The sequence below is a fragment of the Peromyscus californicus genome, unplaced genomic scaffold (genome assembly GCF_007827085.1).
Source record: "Peromyscus californicus insignis strain IS unplaced genomic scaffold, ASM782708v3 Scaffold_12__1_contigs__length_115047231, whole genome shotgun sequence".
Classification (NCBI taxonomy): domain Eukaryota; kingdom Metazoa; phylum Chordata; class Mammalia; order Rodentia; family Cricetidae; genus Peromyscus; species Peromyscus californicus.
In genome coordinates this window covers 2624924-2642939 of record NW_026294413.1, presented here as the reverse complement: position 1 = coordinate 2642939, position 18016 = coordinate 2624924, and the positions used below count along the sequence as shown (strand labels likewise).

Below are 18016 nucleotides of genomic sequence, written 5' to 3'. Positions count from 1 at the left end.
GTAAGAGTGCAATTAGTCTGCCTTTGGCTTTCTGCTTGTCCCTGTGAGCCTTTCATTCCCTCTCTAGCCCTGTTCAGTGTGTTTAGTGGTCTAGACTAGAGTTCAGATCCTGACCTGAAGCCAGTGCTTCAACCTTCCTGATGCTGCAACACTTCAATACACTTCCGCATGCTGTAGCAACCCCCAGCCATAAAGTTATTTTTGTTGCTACTTTATAACTATAATTTTGCTACTGTTAGGAATCGTAATGTAAATATTTTTAGAGAGAGGTTTGCCGAAGGGGTCGTAACCCACAGGTTGGGAGCCCCTGCTGTAAGCCATGAGGTATTTGTCTAGGCGGGCCATCTGTTTCTTCATCTAGACATGCTTAGCTCATGGGAGTGGAACGATAAAGGATGAGAGATCGAGGGAGGGAGCATCTGAGGATATTACTGTCTGAGTGTTCAGGAAGCTGCTGTTAAGCCATTGTCCTCTTCAAAGTATAGCTCAGGACTTTACCTTGAAGCTGGTTCACTGTGCGTCTCTCTCCTTTTCCTGCTTTGCTGACTAGTCTTCTTGACATTCACTAATTTACTGAGTGAATTCGCCCGTCAGTAAATTCCTTGAGGCTCCAAGCCTGCCCTTTGCTGTCTTGCTGTGTGTACTGCAGTGACGTGGAAACAGTAGTTAACCCAGTAATGTTGACCATCCACAAAAACCATTCTGATTCTAGGCTGCAGAACTGTCGAGGCTGTGGATTGTAATTCAGTGGTAAAGGGCTTGCGGAGGGTGGCCCAGGAGTTAATCCGCAGCACCACACATACACCTAAACAGTAATGAGTCTGAACACAGTGACTAGTGTTTGTAATGCCAGTTACTCAACAGACTGAGGCAGGAGGATTGCAGGGTTGCAGTCAAGCTGGACAACTTAGCAAAGTTGAGGTGAGGGCAAGGGAGAGGGAAGAGAGAGGTGGGGAGGGAAGAAAGATGATAATGAATGTATGAAAATCTGTCCTGGGAAGAACACAATACGCTGAGTTTGTTGGATTTTAAGAAATTTTGAGCTGGGCCGTGGTAGCGCGCACTTTTAATCCCAGCACTCGGGAGGCAGAGGCAGGTAGATCTCTGTGAATTGGAGGCCAGCCTGGTCTACAAAGCGAGTTCCAGGACAACTAGGACTGTTATACAGAGAAAGCCTGTCTGGGGGTGGGGGGGGGGGTGGGGGATGGGGTTGTTTTTATTTTGATGGGGTGGGGGGAGTTGGTGTTGTTTTTGGTTTTTTGAGACTTGATTTTTCTGTGTAGCCCTGGAACTCGCTCTGTAGACCATGCTAGCCTCGAACTCAGAGATCTGCCTGCCTCTGCCTCCCGAGTGCTGGGATTAAAGGCGTGCACCATGGCCACCCTGATTGGGCTGTTTTCATGTCCATTGTTCTGTGACTAAGCTACAGTTCCATCCTGATGTGCTTGTTCCCACAGCATAATGAATTCCTTGGTTATTGTTCTCTTCTTATCTGGGATGGTAGCCATGATTATGTTACGCACGCTACATAAAGATATTGCCAGATATAACCAGATGGACTCTACGGTAAGTGGAAACATTTCATTTAGTCTTTAGATACCACAGAGATTTCAGATGTGGAAACCTTCAGTTGCAGAATGTGAAATATATGAAAAAATAAGAGCTAAAATTTTTTTAAGACAGAAAAACAGAAAATCCATAGATTCAAGTATTTCCCAAACATAGAAATAAAATGAATTATTTGCTTACTTGAACTGAGAGATGAACTGAGAGATGCTTTTGTCTATGAACAAAAATACATGGCCACAAACAGATCTACACTGAAGCAGTTTTTGCGGAGATAACTTCGCAGACTGTGAGTAAATGGAAACAGTTCAGAGAGAGATGGATGAGGAGTTGACAAGGAAACACTTTCTGTACCAATTGGAAACTGAAGGCTTAAAGGACAGGAACATGGACAGATTATTTGATGAATGGTATTAGGATAGTGTAGGTATTCCTCTGGAAGGAAAAGAAGTAACTGGGCAAAGGACATAAGAAATGTCCCTAACACTAGAGATGACTTGGCTATGCAAGCCTGACAGACTGAGGTCAGTCCTCAGAACCCACAGCGGAAGGAGAGAACTGCTCCTGAAAGTTGTCCTCTGACCTCCACATGGACACACAGACTAGTAATAAAATGATTTCTTTAATTAGAAAATCCAAGTGATCATTCACAATAAGGAAGGTACATATTACATGTTCTTTGTTCCCCTTTTCTCTGCCCATGTTGGGTGATTGAGAGAACACATACACTTTGGATGGCCAGTGAAAATGCAGAGCGGTGCACCCTGTGGAAGCAAATTATGGAATATCCACACAGTAGAATACTAAACACTTAATAACAACAATGAGCCAACTGAACATAGCGTGAAAAGGAGCTTCAAAATGGTATTAGAATAAAGAAGCAAAGTTGCAAGGGGTGTGTGTGTGTATGTATGTATGTATGCATGTGTGTAAAATAGTAGACTGTTTCTACAGGAATAATAAAGAACCTAGGTCACATAGGTTTTTCCCCAGAAAAAGAAGCCCTTGCACTTTGGGCAAAATTTAGCTGTTCTTTGTTGTTGTTTTGTGGGTTTTGTTTTGTTGTTTGTTTGTTTTGGTTTTGGGTTTTGGGTTTGTTTGGTTTTTTTTTTTTTTTTGAGACAGAGTCTAGTTATATATCCCAGGCTGGCCTTAAATTTGTAATCCTTACTCAGTCTCACTAGTACTGGGCTTTGAGGTCTGTGCCACACACACTTAGTTGTGTTTTTTGTTTGTTTTGTTTTTAATTGCAGGATTTTATTTTATGTGCATTGGTGTTTTGCCATGGGTGTCGGGTCCCCTGGAACTGGAGTTATAGACAGTTGTGAGCTGCCATGTGGGTGCTGGGAATTGAACCCAGGTCCTCTAGAAGAGCAGTCAGTGCTCTTAACCACTGAGCCATCTCTCCAGCCCCCAAGTATCTATTCAATAAATAAAAAGTAACCTGAAACAGTCCTTTATTTAATGCTAGCTCAGCTGGAAAGAGGTGTGTGTGCTTCTCAGCCTCCTATGTTTTAAACAAACATTTACAAAGCAAAGAGATCAGTAAACCCAGCATCTGCCAACTCAGATTCAGGCATGATTGATCTGTAGATTCTAACCTCCTCTCCCCATCCTCCAGTTTTTATTAAACCAATCCCAGGTTAAATTTTATTTAATCTCTTAAGAGACCATGTATGTTTAGTAATACTTCAGCTTTACATTCCATGTAATGCCCTGGAAGTAAGACCAAAATGCATGTCAAGTGTTTTGTACAAAAAAGGACATACTTTGGTTATTACTGTTATCTTGAGCTGGAGTCATATCTACATATAACTTTAAGACAAGTTTCAGTTGATTTATATTTACTAAAAACAAAAATATGATGTATTAGCAGTAGCATTGCCCACTGCTTAAAAGGATAAAGGGTTTAAATGGGAATTTATGAGAGGGATTCAGATGGACCTAGAGGGCTGTCAAGAGGAACGGCGAAAGTAGCCAGTGGAGGCACGCTCTGAAGGACTAGGAGCTGCAGTGAAGAAAGGTCAGTGAGAAACAACAGCAGCAGTGTGCTGTGTTTGTATTTTAGCAAAACAGCTTTGGATGTTACCTGGAGAATTGTTTGGAGCAGGATGAGATTTGAAGTGTAGAGACCAGTCCAGCAAGTGTTACATATCTCCCCAAAACGAAAGGAGGGACAGATACATCCAGGGGGTATTTAAGAGTGGGTGGAGCTAGTGCTAGAGAACACAGAAGCCAGAGAGGGCCAGTGGATGACCCCCAGGTTTCTGGTCCAGCTGCTTATAATTGGTTAGAAGGGTCCCTCTGGCAGCTGTATTAAGGATCAGCTAAATGGGAACAAAGGCAGAAACAGGCCTGTTGAGTGTAACCAGAGGGACCAATAAGAGGTCGTGAACGGAACCAGAGGAGGAGGGAGTGTGACATGTGGGCGTGTTGTGATGCTGAGGCACGAGAGAAGGATGACTCGGGTTTGGGAGGCTGAGCAGTTGGAAGGTGGTGTTTTCATCTAGAGCAGACTTGGTGGAATGAGGATTCTGTAGTTGTGTTTATTATGTCTGGTCAAACAGTCAGGTAGAGCTGTTGATTCAGTACATACGTGTAAGACAGATGCAGTTTGGGCTTGCGGTACAAACATGTTTTACGGCTAAGTTTACTCCCACAGTTCGGTAGGAATCATGTTTTCTGTGTAAAGTTTCTCCAGCCTTAGTCTCTTTTCCTTGACAGTGCTGAGGATCTTACAGAGGGCCTTGTGTATGGTAGGCAGTTTTCCGAAGATTTCAGTACATAACATTCCGTTAGAAACAACTCTAGAAAGCTGTTTAAAACTCCATGCTTAGCATTCTATTCTTCATAACTGAATTAACATAAGTTTGAAAAATGTATAGCAGCATATCCAATGGTAAACAGACCAAATGTTCCCATGTGACATGCTGAACTGAGTTTTTTGTTTTTGTAGGAGGATGCCCAGGAAGAATTTGGCTGGAAATTAGTTCATGGTGATATATTCCGTCCTCCAAGAAAGGGGATGCTGCTGTCAGTCTTTCTAGGATCTGGGACACAGATCTTAATTATGACTTTTGTCACTCTGTGTAAGTTTTAAATGAAGACTAAAAAGAAAATACTTTGTCTGAATAATACTTACACTCTGTGTAAGTTTTCCTATGGAAAGTGGCTGTGCTAAGAGCCTTTGACTTTCAAATTCTGTGTACTTTGTCTCTGAGCACCTTGGGGACAGGTTAGATTCACCCAGAGGTTGATGGGGTGTCTCCCTCCAACTGGGCTACAGATATGCAGGTCCTTAGAGACCCAACTGGAACCAGCGCCACTCAGTTTGGCTGTTCCATCCAGCCCAGAGGAAGGAGCAGGCAGCTAGGAGTCCACGGATCTGCAGCATCCAGGATTGAAAAGAGAGGGAACTAGGGGTGAAAAGGGAGTTTTTGTAGTGTTTTCTCATGGGGGAAATTTAGGAAGTAACTTCTTTTTTGGCAACGTTCCATAACTATAGGGTCTCTTGAGCCACCTGGGGATCTTGAGAAATTTTATTGCAGAAAGTTTTATCGGTGAAATAGATCTCCTTTAGAGGGACTGGTCAGATGCAGGGTCACTCTGAGACTGCTCCCTAGGGTTCATTAATTCCAGTTTCTTTCCCTGTTCTTTTCTATAAGAGAAACTGTTTATGAATGGACTTTTCTGCATTGTGTATCTATTTTTAAGCCATAGTTTTACTTGTTGAGTCCAGCTTCTGGTGACAAGTAACAAATGTTGTTACTGAAAGAATCCCCAGGGCAAGCTGTGGTGGCACAGGAGGGGGCAGAGGAGTCCAGCCTGTTCTACAAACCGAGATCCAACACAACCAAGGCTACACAAAGAGACCCTGTCTCAAACAAACAAACAAAATCCACAGATGACCTTTTAAATTTTTTCTGGGGAACATACGATCTTGTTTGGTCACAGGTCAAATATGTAATAGTTTATGTAGTCTTTTGTTTAGTCTTACTTTTTTTGAAACAAGGTATTCCTTTGTAACCTGAGCTGGCCTGGACACCCAGTCTTTAGACATGCTGGCCTCAAATTCGCAGTAGTGCCCCTGCTCCTGATCCCTAGTGCTGGGATACAGTGTGAGCCACCATCAACAGTAGTAAGTTTCTGTTAGTAAAATTATTGCTTTTTGTTGTTGTTTTGTTTGTTTGCTTGTTTGAGAGCTTCCTGCCTCTGGCTCCCTAGTGCTGGGATTAAAGGTGTATGCCTCTACTGCCTGCCTGCATATTCTGTAGTGGGAATAACTATCATTTCTAAATGCCAGATATCTGAGTAAATTTGAAAGCCACAGTTCACACCTTCAGGCTTATTCTGAAGACTAGGTAGTACTTGCTGTTGTTTTAATGTAATGACAACTAAGGAGATAATGGCTTTGATAGGATAGATAGGATTTATAAGAGTATTAGACTGCTTAGACTTAGTATTCTCCAGGTAGCCTGGAGAAAGCAGCATAAAAAAATCTTAGTAAGCCAGGGGCTAGCATGATGCCGCCAGAGAACCAAGATGGACTCAGCCCAGAAATGGCACTTGAGGATGTTGTTCTGAATTAGCGTTTTATCAGGAACTACCTAGATGGAATCTTCTGGACCCATCGGAGACTCCCCAGTGGAGCTAGCTCCATTTGGGATCATATTCATGCATATGTTACCCATCACTAGCTGCATGGGACTATGTGTATTTTTCATGAGGTTGTATTTGTTTTCTTATAGAAAAAAGTATTCTACCATTTCATAACAAAGGAAGCAGAGTAATAACATTTTCAACTTTCAATGGTTGCTTCTTAGTTTTTGCTTGTCTGGGATTCCTGTCCCCTGCCAATCGAGGAGCCCTGATGACATGTGCTGTGGTATTGTGGGTGTTGCTGGGCACACCTGCTGGCTATGTTGCTGCCAGATTCTACAAGTGTAAGTAAAGGTCATAAGGACTGCAATTGAGTCTGCCATCATTATGGTTCTGACGGGGTGGAGGAGAGGTGAGGGGCAGATAGGCACTCCTGGACAGGTATACTACAGTTTAGTCTGCCACCAGTGTGGTTCTGACGAGGTGGGGGTGGTTCTGATGGCGTGGGGGTGGGGTTGGCACTGCCTGGACAGATATCACAGGTTTCTAGATAAGAACCTGGATGGTGGTTTCTTAGTTACAGGGATGGCTGTTGTAGCTTTATCTCTCAAATGCTTTGACAGCAGCATAAGCTGTTGTGATGCTGCTTACCTGCTGTCCCCTCTCCCTTTTCCTTGAAAGCATTAGCTTTTGGGGTGGAACAAAACAGCATACCAATTTAACATTTATAAACTAAAGTAAACAAAGATGTCGTTTTTGGGAGCCCTGAAGGAAGTAACATTTGTGTCATTAGTTTCTGTCTCCTCTCTTCAGAGGTAAAGCAGAGTTCAGAGAACAAAGGGTCAGGGCCACAGGTGTGGTTGGCAGCTTAGGTCAAAGAAGGTGGCAGTTAGCTGTGCCTAGGAATGCTGAAGCCCTGTCTTTAGTTCCCTGTGGTCTGCTGATGGAAGAAGATTGGAGGTGAAACACTGTAGAGTGGCCTGGGTGACCATAGGGTGGGGGTGAGAGACCTCAAGCTAGACTTGATTCCCTGTCAGGTCCTGGTAAGTGTAGGGGTGGGGTGGGTGGGTTCAGGGTTCCTTCCCAAGTTCTGTCCTTACTCTCCTTGTGCTCTTCACTGAAGGCCATGGGACCTATGTATGTTAGTACATGTGAGATACAGTCAGAACCCTGCTTGCCTCTCATGCCAGCCTTATTCTCAGCCACAGAGGCTTCTCTGAGTTCCTTAAGCAGACTCTGCTCCTTTATACCTTTCTCCATCCACATCACCCCTCCTAGACCTTCTGCTAATGTCTCTCCACCCTCACACCTCCCTGCCCAGGTCAGAATCTCATTAGACAGTAAGAACATTACTGAGAGCTGGTGTCATAGGTCCCGGCAAAAGAACTCTGATTGCTAAAAGGATTTTTTTTAAACCACTTTTTATCGAGTTGCTTGTGCTTTAAAAATGTTTTGAGGAGCTAGAGAGGTGGCTCAGTAGTTAAGAGCATTTGTTGGTCTTATAGAGGACCTGGGTTCTGTTGCCAGCACCCACATGGTCACTCACAAACATCTGCTACTCCAGTCCCAGGGCTCCAACACCTGATCTCTGGTACCAGGCATAAGCACAAGTGCACATGCATACATGCAGGCAAGGCCCTCGTAGACATAAAATACATTAAAAACAGAATGTTTTGAAGTTTGGAGTTGTGTTTATTATTAAACTCAACAGTAACTACATAACTGAATTCATATCAGATTTTTATAATTCATTTAATTTTGTCATTTTCCTTTAAGGTAAGTAGTGTATGCACACTTGCTTATAAATGATACTAAAATGTTTTTCAAATCAAAAAGAGAACTCTTCACACCCAGTTTAAACTGGGAACAGAGAAGAAATGTCACGTTTTACTCTGCACAGTTCATGATTTGATACTTTTAAGTGAAAGGAAAAAATTAGAGAGGAGTAAAGGAAAGTAAAAATTGTGTGAGCAAATTCATTCTGTCAGAAGCTCTGGCCCTTTGTCTTGGTCTCCTGATGCCACACTCCTCTCCCCACCCACGCCCCAGAAACCACAGTACTAGAGAGCCCTGGGCACTTAGACCTTCTGTGGAATTAAAGATGTTGCAAGTTAGGCTTGAGGGTTGTGGAACAGTTTCTAGAACTGACCACAGGTGGGCAACAGTCCCCCGTGTCATTTCCACACCCAGGCAGTTCATCGATGCTGGCATAGGGGTGGTTTACTTTGTGGCATCAGTAAATGAGACCAGATCTGGGTGGCTTAGCCTCTTGCCATGCACTGTGGGACATTGAATAACAAGCATCATAGCAGTTGTGCGAGGGTCTCTTCCTGGTGAGCTGCTCATGCTGCCTGACAAACATTTGGGGTGTGAACACTGGTTTGCTTTGAAGGAAAATCTGTGCTTATGTTTTGTTTTCTTCCTTAGCCTTTGGGGGTGAGAAGTGGAAAACAAATGTTTTGTTGACATCATTTCTTTGTCCTGGGTAAGTGAGTTTTTCAGTGATTCTTAATGATCATCTCTTATTCCCCCAGCCTTTTCAGTCCCTTCTGTCTCTAAGTCAGGTATCTAAGAAAGCATTTAAGTTTTGAAAACTGATAACATGAATATTTATTATACCTGTGCTGAGTGATACCATGTACCTTATATATTAAAATTATCTTTAGATACAACAAACAGTTGCTTTCTTTTGTATGAGGGAGAAAAGGCTAGCTAGCACCTCCCTTGACAGAAAGTCTTTCTGTCTCTTAGTCTGCAGCAGTTGTCCTGACATGTTGCCATATAAGGTTGCAGTAGAGCTTTTGACCTGATCTCAGGGAGGGCTTCGAAGGGTGCCCAGACAGACCAGTATGGGTTTTCATCAGATGTATTGCCAATGTTTGGTATACTCCATTATGTAGAGTGACGTGTTCCAAAACTTAACGAACACCACAAATCAAAACAGCCTTGGCTTTCTGAGAGGTGCTTCTGTTCTCACCTAGTGTGCGCCATAACCTTCCCGTTTCTGGGGACACGCAGTACGGTGAGAGCACACAAGGGGGCCCTAGCAGAAGGGCTGTTCCCCAAGAAACAAGCGTGATGGTAGCAGTGTCTCGTAGACCAGCACAGGAAGCACACACTTCCTCTGTAACTGACCTCCATGAGACCCACATGCGTCTCAGCCATGTGTGTTCTGATCCAGTCTGCATGCTCTTCTCAAGTCCACTCTTGGTCATGGCTGCTTCTGTGACCACTTTAGTGACCGGCTCACCCGTCCTGTCCCCCTGCTCCCTTCAGGATCTTTCAGACACCTCCTGTTGCTCCCCTTGTTGTGTTGTTGCATACGACTCTTTTTCCTAGAAAGACACTTAGCTCTCCCAGCTCCTGAAAGAGCTTCCCCGAGTGTCTTCCTGCTAATGCATGTTTCTTTTCCACCCCAGCAAGAGTGCCGTGAGCAAACAGTCTGCACTCCTGTTCTCGTTTACCCTGCGCACATGGTGCAGTGTCAACTCATGTCATCAGTACCTTCTCCCCTTGCTTTACTGACATTTACAGTGGCATTCCCGTTTTCAAATCTGGAAATGGTTGTCCTCTCCAGTCCTCCTCTAGCCGTCTCTCACAGCTCTTCTGGATTTATACTGTTTTAGAAGACTGGGTCTTGCCAGGCAGTGGTGCACACCTTCATTTAAACTCAACACTTGAGAGGCAGAGGCAGGCGGATCCCTAAGTTCAAGGCTAGCCTGGTCTACAGAGCTGGCTCCAGGACAGCCTAAGCTACACAAACCCTGTCTCAAAAAAACTAAGGGGAGGTGGGAGGAACAGGCTCTTACTGCCACTGCTCGGAGCTTTTTTTTCTGTGCTGGGCATTGAACCTACATCCTTATATATGCTAAGTATTACATACAAGGATGTAGGTTCTATCCCCAGTGTGGAAAGATAGTGTAAAGTATATATTTTATGATTAACAGCCTTGTTTTAAAAAATACACTTGGGAGCTTTGAGCAGTGGCGGTATCATAGGCAGTGCGGTTTGTCCAAGGCACAATTATTGCTAATTGAAATAATTGTACTTAGAAAGCCTTGGTGGAAGTACAACTGCACACATTTAGATGTTTAAATTCAGTAAAAGCTCAAGGGGAAGCATGATGTTTAGCAAGGAATTAGTGACTAGAGTATAGAAATAATGCACAGCTACTTTGCAGAAAACATGTAGCCCAAATGAAACGTGAGCTGGGGGCCTAGCCACAAGTGCGAAAGTGACGCCAGAGCCAGCAAGCGCCAGATGCTCACTGCAGTTGTCCATAGAAACACAAGTTACAACAGTTCTGTGATGAAAATATGTGGAAAGGCAACTTTCATCAGCTGCTGGTTGGAGTTTAGATTGGTCAGAGCAGCCGAAAAAGCAATTTAGCAGTTTGTAGTAAAGTTTTAAGTTTTGTGAACCCCATGACTTAGAAATTCTACCTTTTTTATTCTCTGTCCTCTCTAATGTTGTAACGTGAATCGCAGGTTACTGTCCCTTGTTGATTTTGTTTTTGACTTTTGTCTTTCAGGATTGTGTTTGCTGACTTCTTTATAATGAACCTAATCCTCTGGGGAGAAGGCTCTTCAGCGGCCATTCCTTTTGGCACTCTGGTTGCCATCTTGGCCCTTTGGTTCTGCATATCTGTGCCTTTGACGTTTATTGGTGCATACTTTGGCTTTAAGAAGAATGTAAGTTCTTAGGTGCTAACTTCAGTGGTTTCAGCTGAGGAAATTAGTCTATTCTGCCTTGAAAGATACCGTAAAAAATGTCACAAGGTGTAAACTTATCCTTAAGATCTAGGCTTCCCAAGTTCATGAAATAATAGTGTTAGGAATGTTGGGTTTTTAGGGCTGGAGAGATGGCTCGGCCATTAAAGGCTAGGCTCACAACCAAAAATATAATAGTTTAGTTCCCAGGAATGTTGGGTTTTTAAAGGCGAGTTCTCTGTAGCAAGCTTGACTTTCCCACTTCCACCTCCTGAATGCTTAGACTACAGGCATGCACCACACACCAGGCATAAGGTTTCTTTGTTTTTGTTTTTGTTTTCAGTATTCCCCCCACTTACGTTCTTAAACAAGTAAATTGGGGGGCAGGGGTGCAATAAGGGTATTTTTGCCCATTTCTCAGTATTCTTCAGTAAGTGTATAATTAAAATGAAAATCCAGAGTTTGCCTTATTAATGCTGTATTATCTTATGTCTTACTTTGTGTAAAGCCATTGGTCATTAGATGACCACTAGAAAAAGCTTTGGCCTAGTCTGTTCAGAAGGCAGACTATACCTGGCAATGTCTGATTCATTGCTTCTAATTACATATTTCAATTTGATGACTTAAATAGACTTCCAATGTCAAGTAGTATTAATATGGAAGGAACAAGGAAGGAAGCAAAAAAAAATGGGCTGAGAGTATTTTAATAGCTACTTAATTACAAATCCCTTTTTTCTTTTTTCTTTTTTTTCTTTTTTTCCTTTTTTTCTGTGAAGGCCATTGAACACCCAGTTCGAACCAATCAAATTCCTCGTCAGATTCCTGAACAGTCATTCTACACAAAGCCCTTGCCTGGCATCATCATGGGGGGGATTTTGCCCTTCGGCTGCATCTTTATACAGCTTTTCTTCATTCTGAATAGCATTTGGTAAGCTGAGGACAGAGTCCTCTCCTCCTCATTATCATTGTATGTGGAGGGACTGTTGGTGTTTGTGGGTTACAGGTGTAAACAGCTCTGATAACAAACCAAAAGGTTATCTTTCCATGGGGAAGAGTGGAGTAGTGATAATAGCTAACACTAATTGAAAGCTTATATTTCTTACTCTTGTTAATTCTTACATATAACTTTCAGGATTCCAGAGAAGAAAATGAGATTTAGGTTGTTGAGTGATTGTATCCGCAGAATATGATCTGTGTGGCAGAAGCTCAGCCCAGGTCTTTCCTAACCATGTTCTTAAGTACTGCTGCAGAGAGAAGAGCTTGAGTGCTCATGGGAAGCGGGTGGAGGTTGGAAAAAGGGCTGGTTTCTATGACCTGGAAGTTCTATACCATTACTCAGATCCTGTATTCACTGTTTCTTGTTCCTATGGGAAAGTTGTTTTTGAAGTAGGGCTTCTTTATGTATCTCTGGCTGGCCTGGAACTTGCTATGTAGACCAGGCTGGGTTTGAACTCACAGAGATTGTCTGCCTCTGTCTCCCAAGTGGTGAGATTAAAGGCATGTGCCTCCATGCCATGGAAAATGACTAATTTTGAGCCTCTGTATTGCAGTGTGTTTGAGTGGGGTAGTGTATTGTGATCACTTTTAGTTATGTGGACATGTGTTGCAGTTGTGCCAAGATCTGAGGGAGCGTGAAATTGAAATAAACTGGAGCTTTGTCAGTGCTCAGAGTATCATTCCTTCCCAGTTATTATAGTAGTATTCCACATTCTAAAGCCTTGTGTGCTAATGTGGTTTTTTTTTTCCTAGTTTGTGTCTTTCCATCGTGTTTTTCTCAAACACTTCTGACTCACTAGTAGGTAAACAGGCTTGCCACATTTTCCTGAATAGTGGTTTCAGGGTCTACCTGAACAGGAGGCTAAAATCTGATGGCATTGCCACCATATCCTTCCTTGTCTCAGCCCTCTCCATCACCAAACCTGTGCAAAATTATCTTGTTTGATTTGTTGAGAACAAAAGAAAACCTTCCTAGTTCAAAATAGAATGAACAATATGTCATTTTTTGTGTCAAAATATTTATATCATTGTGTCCTGACATGTTTGATTACAGGTCACATCAGATGTATTACATGTTTGGCTTCCTGTTTCTGGTGTTTATCATTTTGGTTATTACATGTTCTGAAGCAACTATACTTCTTTGCTATTTCCACCTATGTGCGGAGGTACGTGTTAGCAGTATTCAATGTTAATTTATAGGCAGTATTATAACTTTGGCATATTTCAGCTTTGAGTGTTGTTGAGATAATTTCTCTACATACATGTTTATTATCAAAGAAATTGACCTCTATTCACAAATCAAAAGAAGGCCTCTTTAGGATTGAATCAAGATCATATTCTTATTTGTTGTATTTACTTAAAGGTTATTAGTAGAGATTTTAGAATGTTAATTTCCCAAGAATATTATAGTGTACTGCATTTGACTTTTATGACTATCTGACTTAAAAATTAATATTCTTATGGATGTTTGAGTTCTAAAAATTGGTAAAAAAAAAAATGAGTAATTGCAGAGGACCAGGGTTCAGTTCTCGGTACCCACATCAGGTGTCGTAAAACCAGCCACCTGTAACTCCGCCTCCCCAGGCACCTTTACACGGATGGTACACAATTCAGACAGGCACATACACAGATAATAAATATTTCTAAGCTGGGTGGTGGTAGTACATGCCTTTAATCTCTGGAGAAAGAGACAAGTGATCTCTGTGAATTCAAGGCCAGCGTGGTCTACAAAGCTAGTAGTTCCAGGACAGCCAGAACTGTTACTTAGAGGAACCCTGTCTCGAAAAACCATTTTTTTTTTTTGTCTAAAAAGGTAAGTAGTCGTAGTGGCAGAGTTCATGGAAAAGTTTCAATGATTACATTGTAATGAGTTACGATTCATGGCAGCACCACAATGTTAGCATCATTGTATCAGAGATAGAATGGTTGGTAAGGTTCTAGAGCGTCCACCCTTTTGACATTGCAGCATGGTGTCGTCTACAGAATTCGTGCCAAGAACCAAGTGTGTAGGTTACTCATGCTCTGCTCCTCTCGGTGTTCTGTTCTGTGAAGGGCTGCGTTTGCAGCCCTCCTTGGCTGTCTGCAGCTTGCAGCCTGCTGATCATTAGATCCATTCTTTCAGTTACTTTCTATACAGATAAAAATCTGTTAAACTGAGTTTTTTGTTCTGTTTTTATTTGTTCATTTAAGTTTAATTCACATTTTGAAAGTTAAAAAAATGACTGGCACTTAGCATGTTTTGTGCAACTCTCTCCTCTTGTCTGATTCTAAAATGTTCTCACTCTTTCTACACATAGAAACCCCATAAGCATTGACTGTCCATTTCCTTCTTTCCCTGACCCTGGCAACCACTAGTCTGCTTCCTGTCTCCAAAAGAGAACATGGTATGGCACATGTTTGTAATCCTAGAACTCAAAAGGTTGAGGCAGGTGGATCCCTGAGTTTGAGGCTAGCCTAGCTGCAAAATGAGTTCCAGGACAGCCAGAGCTACACAGAGAAACCCTATCTCAAAAACAAAAAGCAGAAAAGATTCTGGAGTCAGGGAGATGGCTTAACCAGATAAAGACCCTGACGACCTGAGTCCCTGAGACACAGGTAAAGGTGGGAAAAGAAAACCCTCTCCGCAGCTGTCCTCTGACCGCTGCACACGTGCCTTAGCACATCCAGGCATCCGTCCGTGCACACCACACATGCACAGCAAGAATAAACTTCTAAGAAGTAAAAGCATGGAAATAATTGTCATTTTTAAGGGTTCTACTTCAGCATATTTTAGTGCTTTATTCCTTTTGTGATTGAATAATATTCCACTGTATGTGTGACATCTGTGTATACGGTTATCCACTGGCGAGCATGTGAGTATTTCCCCCTTTTGGCATTGTCAATATGCTACTGTGAACGCCCACCCACAGTACCTCAGTGTGTTTTAGCTCTTCTGGATGCTTTGCCATGTGATGATTCTTTGCTTTATGTCCTGAAGGCCACACTTCATGTTTCCACCAGCAATGTACAGTTTCTAGTCCTCTAAGTCTTCATCAGCTCTTCCAGTCTGTTCCTCCTTGGCTCTTTGGCATAGTTGTGTAGTAGGTATGCTGAGCTGTCTCCTTTGGATTTCTGTGTTCAGTGTCTGATGGTGTTGCACATCTTTCCTTGAGTAGGAATACTGTATCTTCAGTAAATGTCTGTTCAGTCCTGCCCATTTTTCAGTTGTCTTATATGTTCCTAGATACTAAGCCTTCTTCAGATCATTTCTTCCATTCTTTGGTGCTTCTCACTTTCCTGATATTCTTCCAGAGAGGCTTGTTTTTTTCCCCAGTTTACTTACCTAATGTTTTTCTTCTGTTGCTTTTGCATTTTAATGTCATGATAACATTTCTTGCCAGGTGAAGAAACTCTTCTGTCCTCATTGAATGATCTTGGCTGTGGCTGCCTTGCTAACAGTCAGTTGACTGTAGATGTATAAGTTCACTTCTGGATTTTCCATTCTCTTGTCATCATCTATAGGAAGTTCTGTGCCATCCTGTTTTAGCGCTCATAGTTGTCATTGTAAGCTTTGAGTAGAGAATGGTGAGTCTTCTGACTCTGTGTAAAATCAGTATATTTTGCCATTCTTTGTAATTCCATCTGAAATTTGAAGACCAGCCTTTCTGTCACAGTAAAAGATCTTTGAGTTTGTGTATCAGCTTACATTTGCAGGTGCTTGTCACATGCCATCTGTCACTCCCCAACCTAATTCTTGGACAGTGTCTTCTACTGAACCAGGAGCTCAACACTTGGGCAAGATCAACATGAGCTCTGAGAGCTAGAATTCAGGTTCCCATGCTTGTGCAGCCAGCACTGTGCTATCTGGCCCGGATCTTTAAACAGTTGGTAGGGTCTGCACTGATCCAGACTATATGGAGATAGCAGCATCTTAGTTGTTAAGTTGTCCAGCTTACAAACACAAGCATATATTTTTCATTTATTTAGGTTTTCTGTCATTTATGTCACGATGTTGTATACTTTTTGGCATATAAACGTTTGAAATCCCTTTTGAAAGGTATTTCTAGGGATTTTTGTGTCCTTTGTTTGTCCATTGTTGGTGTATAAACACCTGGGCTGGAGTGTAGCTCAGTGACATAGAGCACTTGCCTAGTATGTGCACATCCATGCCTTTGCCTGGTTTTGTGTGGAGGTGTCAACGCTCTGAAACATTGATGAATTCTTCGATTAACTGTAGTAGAGTTTTGTTTATGTATGCTTTTCTCCTCTGATCTTGTTTTGCTTATTTTGTTTGTGGTGATTTCGTTTTTACTTTTTTTCTTTTTTGACATCATCTCACCAAAGCCTAGTCTGGCCTGGATGCACCATGTAGACAAGCTAGTCTCAGCCTCCTGAGTGTTGGGATTATAGATATACTCAGCTCTTAGTTTGCTTTTTAAAAAACAGTATTTTTTTTTTCACATATTCCCAATTGTAGCAGAGATTGGAAAGTTTTCTTTTTCTAAAGATGCTCTGATGTGCTATAAACCACTTTATGTAAAGCGAGAATAGCTGTCCTAACCACCTACCTTGTTGGAATTATGTGAGTCGTAATTGGAAGTAAATCTCAACCAGGCCTTAATAGGAAATTGCTCTTGTGTAGAGTTGACTGAACTGTAAAGTTGAATAAAATGAATATTAATTTTGAACTGTCAAAGGGATTTTGTACTTTGTTTTTCCTTCAGAATCATAAGCTTTCAAATATAATCTGATCCTTTGTTATTCATAAACTGTTGGATGTTTTCTCATACATTTTTAGCTGGTTTTTAAGTAGCTATACAACAAATACGAGTGTGCCTCTGAGCACCTGTAATGAGGTGGAAAAATACACAAAGTTCAGTCAGCCAGCAACTGTGGCAGCAATTAGGTTGGGGCTTCCATTGAATGCTCTGCTTTGTGATTCTGTTAGCTCCGTGTTGTTGATGTTAGGAGGTAACTGTCACTCCTCGCTTCCCTCTCCACCCAGGATTATCACTGGCAGTGGCGTTCCTTCCTCACCAGTGGCTTCACTGCCGTTTATTTCTTAATATACGCCATACACTACTTCTTTTCGAAACTTCAGATCACCGGAACAGCAAGCACAATCCTGTACTTCGGTTATACTATGATAATGGTTTTGATCTTCTTTCTTTTTACAGGTAAGACATAAATGGTGTTTTTAATGTTTTTATTCCGTTTATTCCTCCTTCATGAATGTCTCTGCTCCTCACTGCCCATTGACCCTCAGCCCGGTTCAATGTCATTTGACATGCCAGCTTGTGTTTGCAGCTCAGGAAAGTGGAAATGCAGAGGCGGAAGTGAGGTCACATATCACACAGGCTGGGCGTGGGTGTGGATCTTGGTGCTGTGTGACAGATTGAGATCCCAGACCCTGGTCAGCTACATGATGTCTAAACAGCAGTGTCACATGTACTTGTCAGTTTCACTTTGTAGGAAAGGGAGCCGCTCCTCTGTGTGCTTCAGAATTCCACACTGACCCTGTTTGACGTAAAGCCAGTCTGTTTACACAGCAGAAGTAACTGCCTGTAGTCTAAGGAAAGGTGTCCTTTTCAGAATGTACACTGGGCCATAGGCTTGCCATGATGCTGATGGGATGTTTGTATTTTCACCATTAGGTCTGTGAAATTAAGCCTGACCTTTTCCCAAGCCTTTTGGTGATCCAGAAAGTGATATTGAGCGCTCTGCACCAGCACACAACCTTCACCTAACCCCTCCTCACCAGATGCCCAGTGTAAGGGTGGATCTAGGAACGTTTATAACTTGCCAGATCTGTTCCAAATACTGTGTATAGATTTAGAAATCTATAATACTTTCTGTGTATTACATTTAAAATGATGATGAAAACCTGTTGGGACATTAAACAGAAGCCTCTCACTCACAGGGCCATATGGGTCCCCTGTATGTGTGTGTCTGTACCCTACTTATTGGTCATTTCCCAGAGTTGTTCCTAAGGAAAGTAATATGCTTCCATTTATTTCTTAAGCGGGTTTACAATATTTACAACATTGTGGGAGTTTTACAATGTAATACATGCTGCTGTAGAGCAGAGTCTGAGTTAGGTTCACTAAGTGCAAGCGTAGTTTACACAGGGCTCTTAAGCTTTTCTGCCTGGAGAGCATTTCTGTGGC

At 42.3% G+C, this 18016-nt stretch overlaps 1 protein-coding gene across 2 annotated transcripts in view; it reads left to right on the top strand.

Moving 5' to 3' along the window:
- Positions 1–18016, top strand: part of Tm9sf2 (transmembrane 9 superfamily member 2) — a 51884-nt gene that overhangs the window by 30505 nt on the left and 3363 nt on the right. Inside the window, exons 9-16 of one of the 2 annotated variants that reach the window (XM_052732395.1) lie at positions 1458–1566; positions 4523–4655; positions 6390–6509; positions 8593–8650; positions 10697–10856; positions 11651–11802; positions 12925–13036; positions 16855–17026. In XM_052732395.1, coding sequence (XP_052588355.1) covers positions 1458–1566; positions 4523–4655; positions 6390–6509; positions 8593–8650; positions 10697–10856; positions 11651–11802; positions 12925–13036; positions 16855–17026 — 1016 coding nt within the window. Of the gene's footprint in view, positions 1–1457; positions 1567–4522; positions 4656–6389; positions 6510–8592; positions 8651–10696; positions 10857–11650; positions 11803–12924; positions 13037–16854; positions 17027–18016 lie in introns of those variants that run through there. The other variant, XM_052732396.1, reaches the window with a different exon arrangement.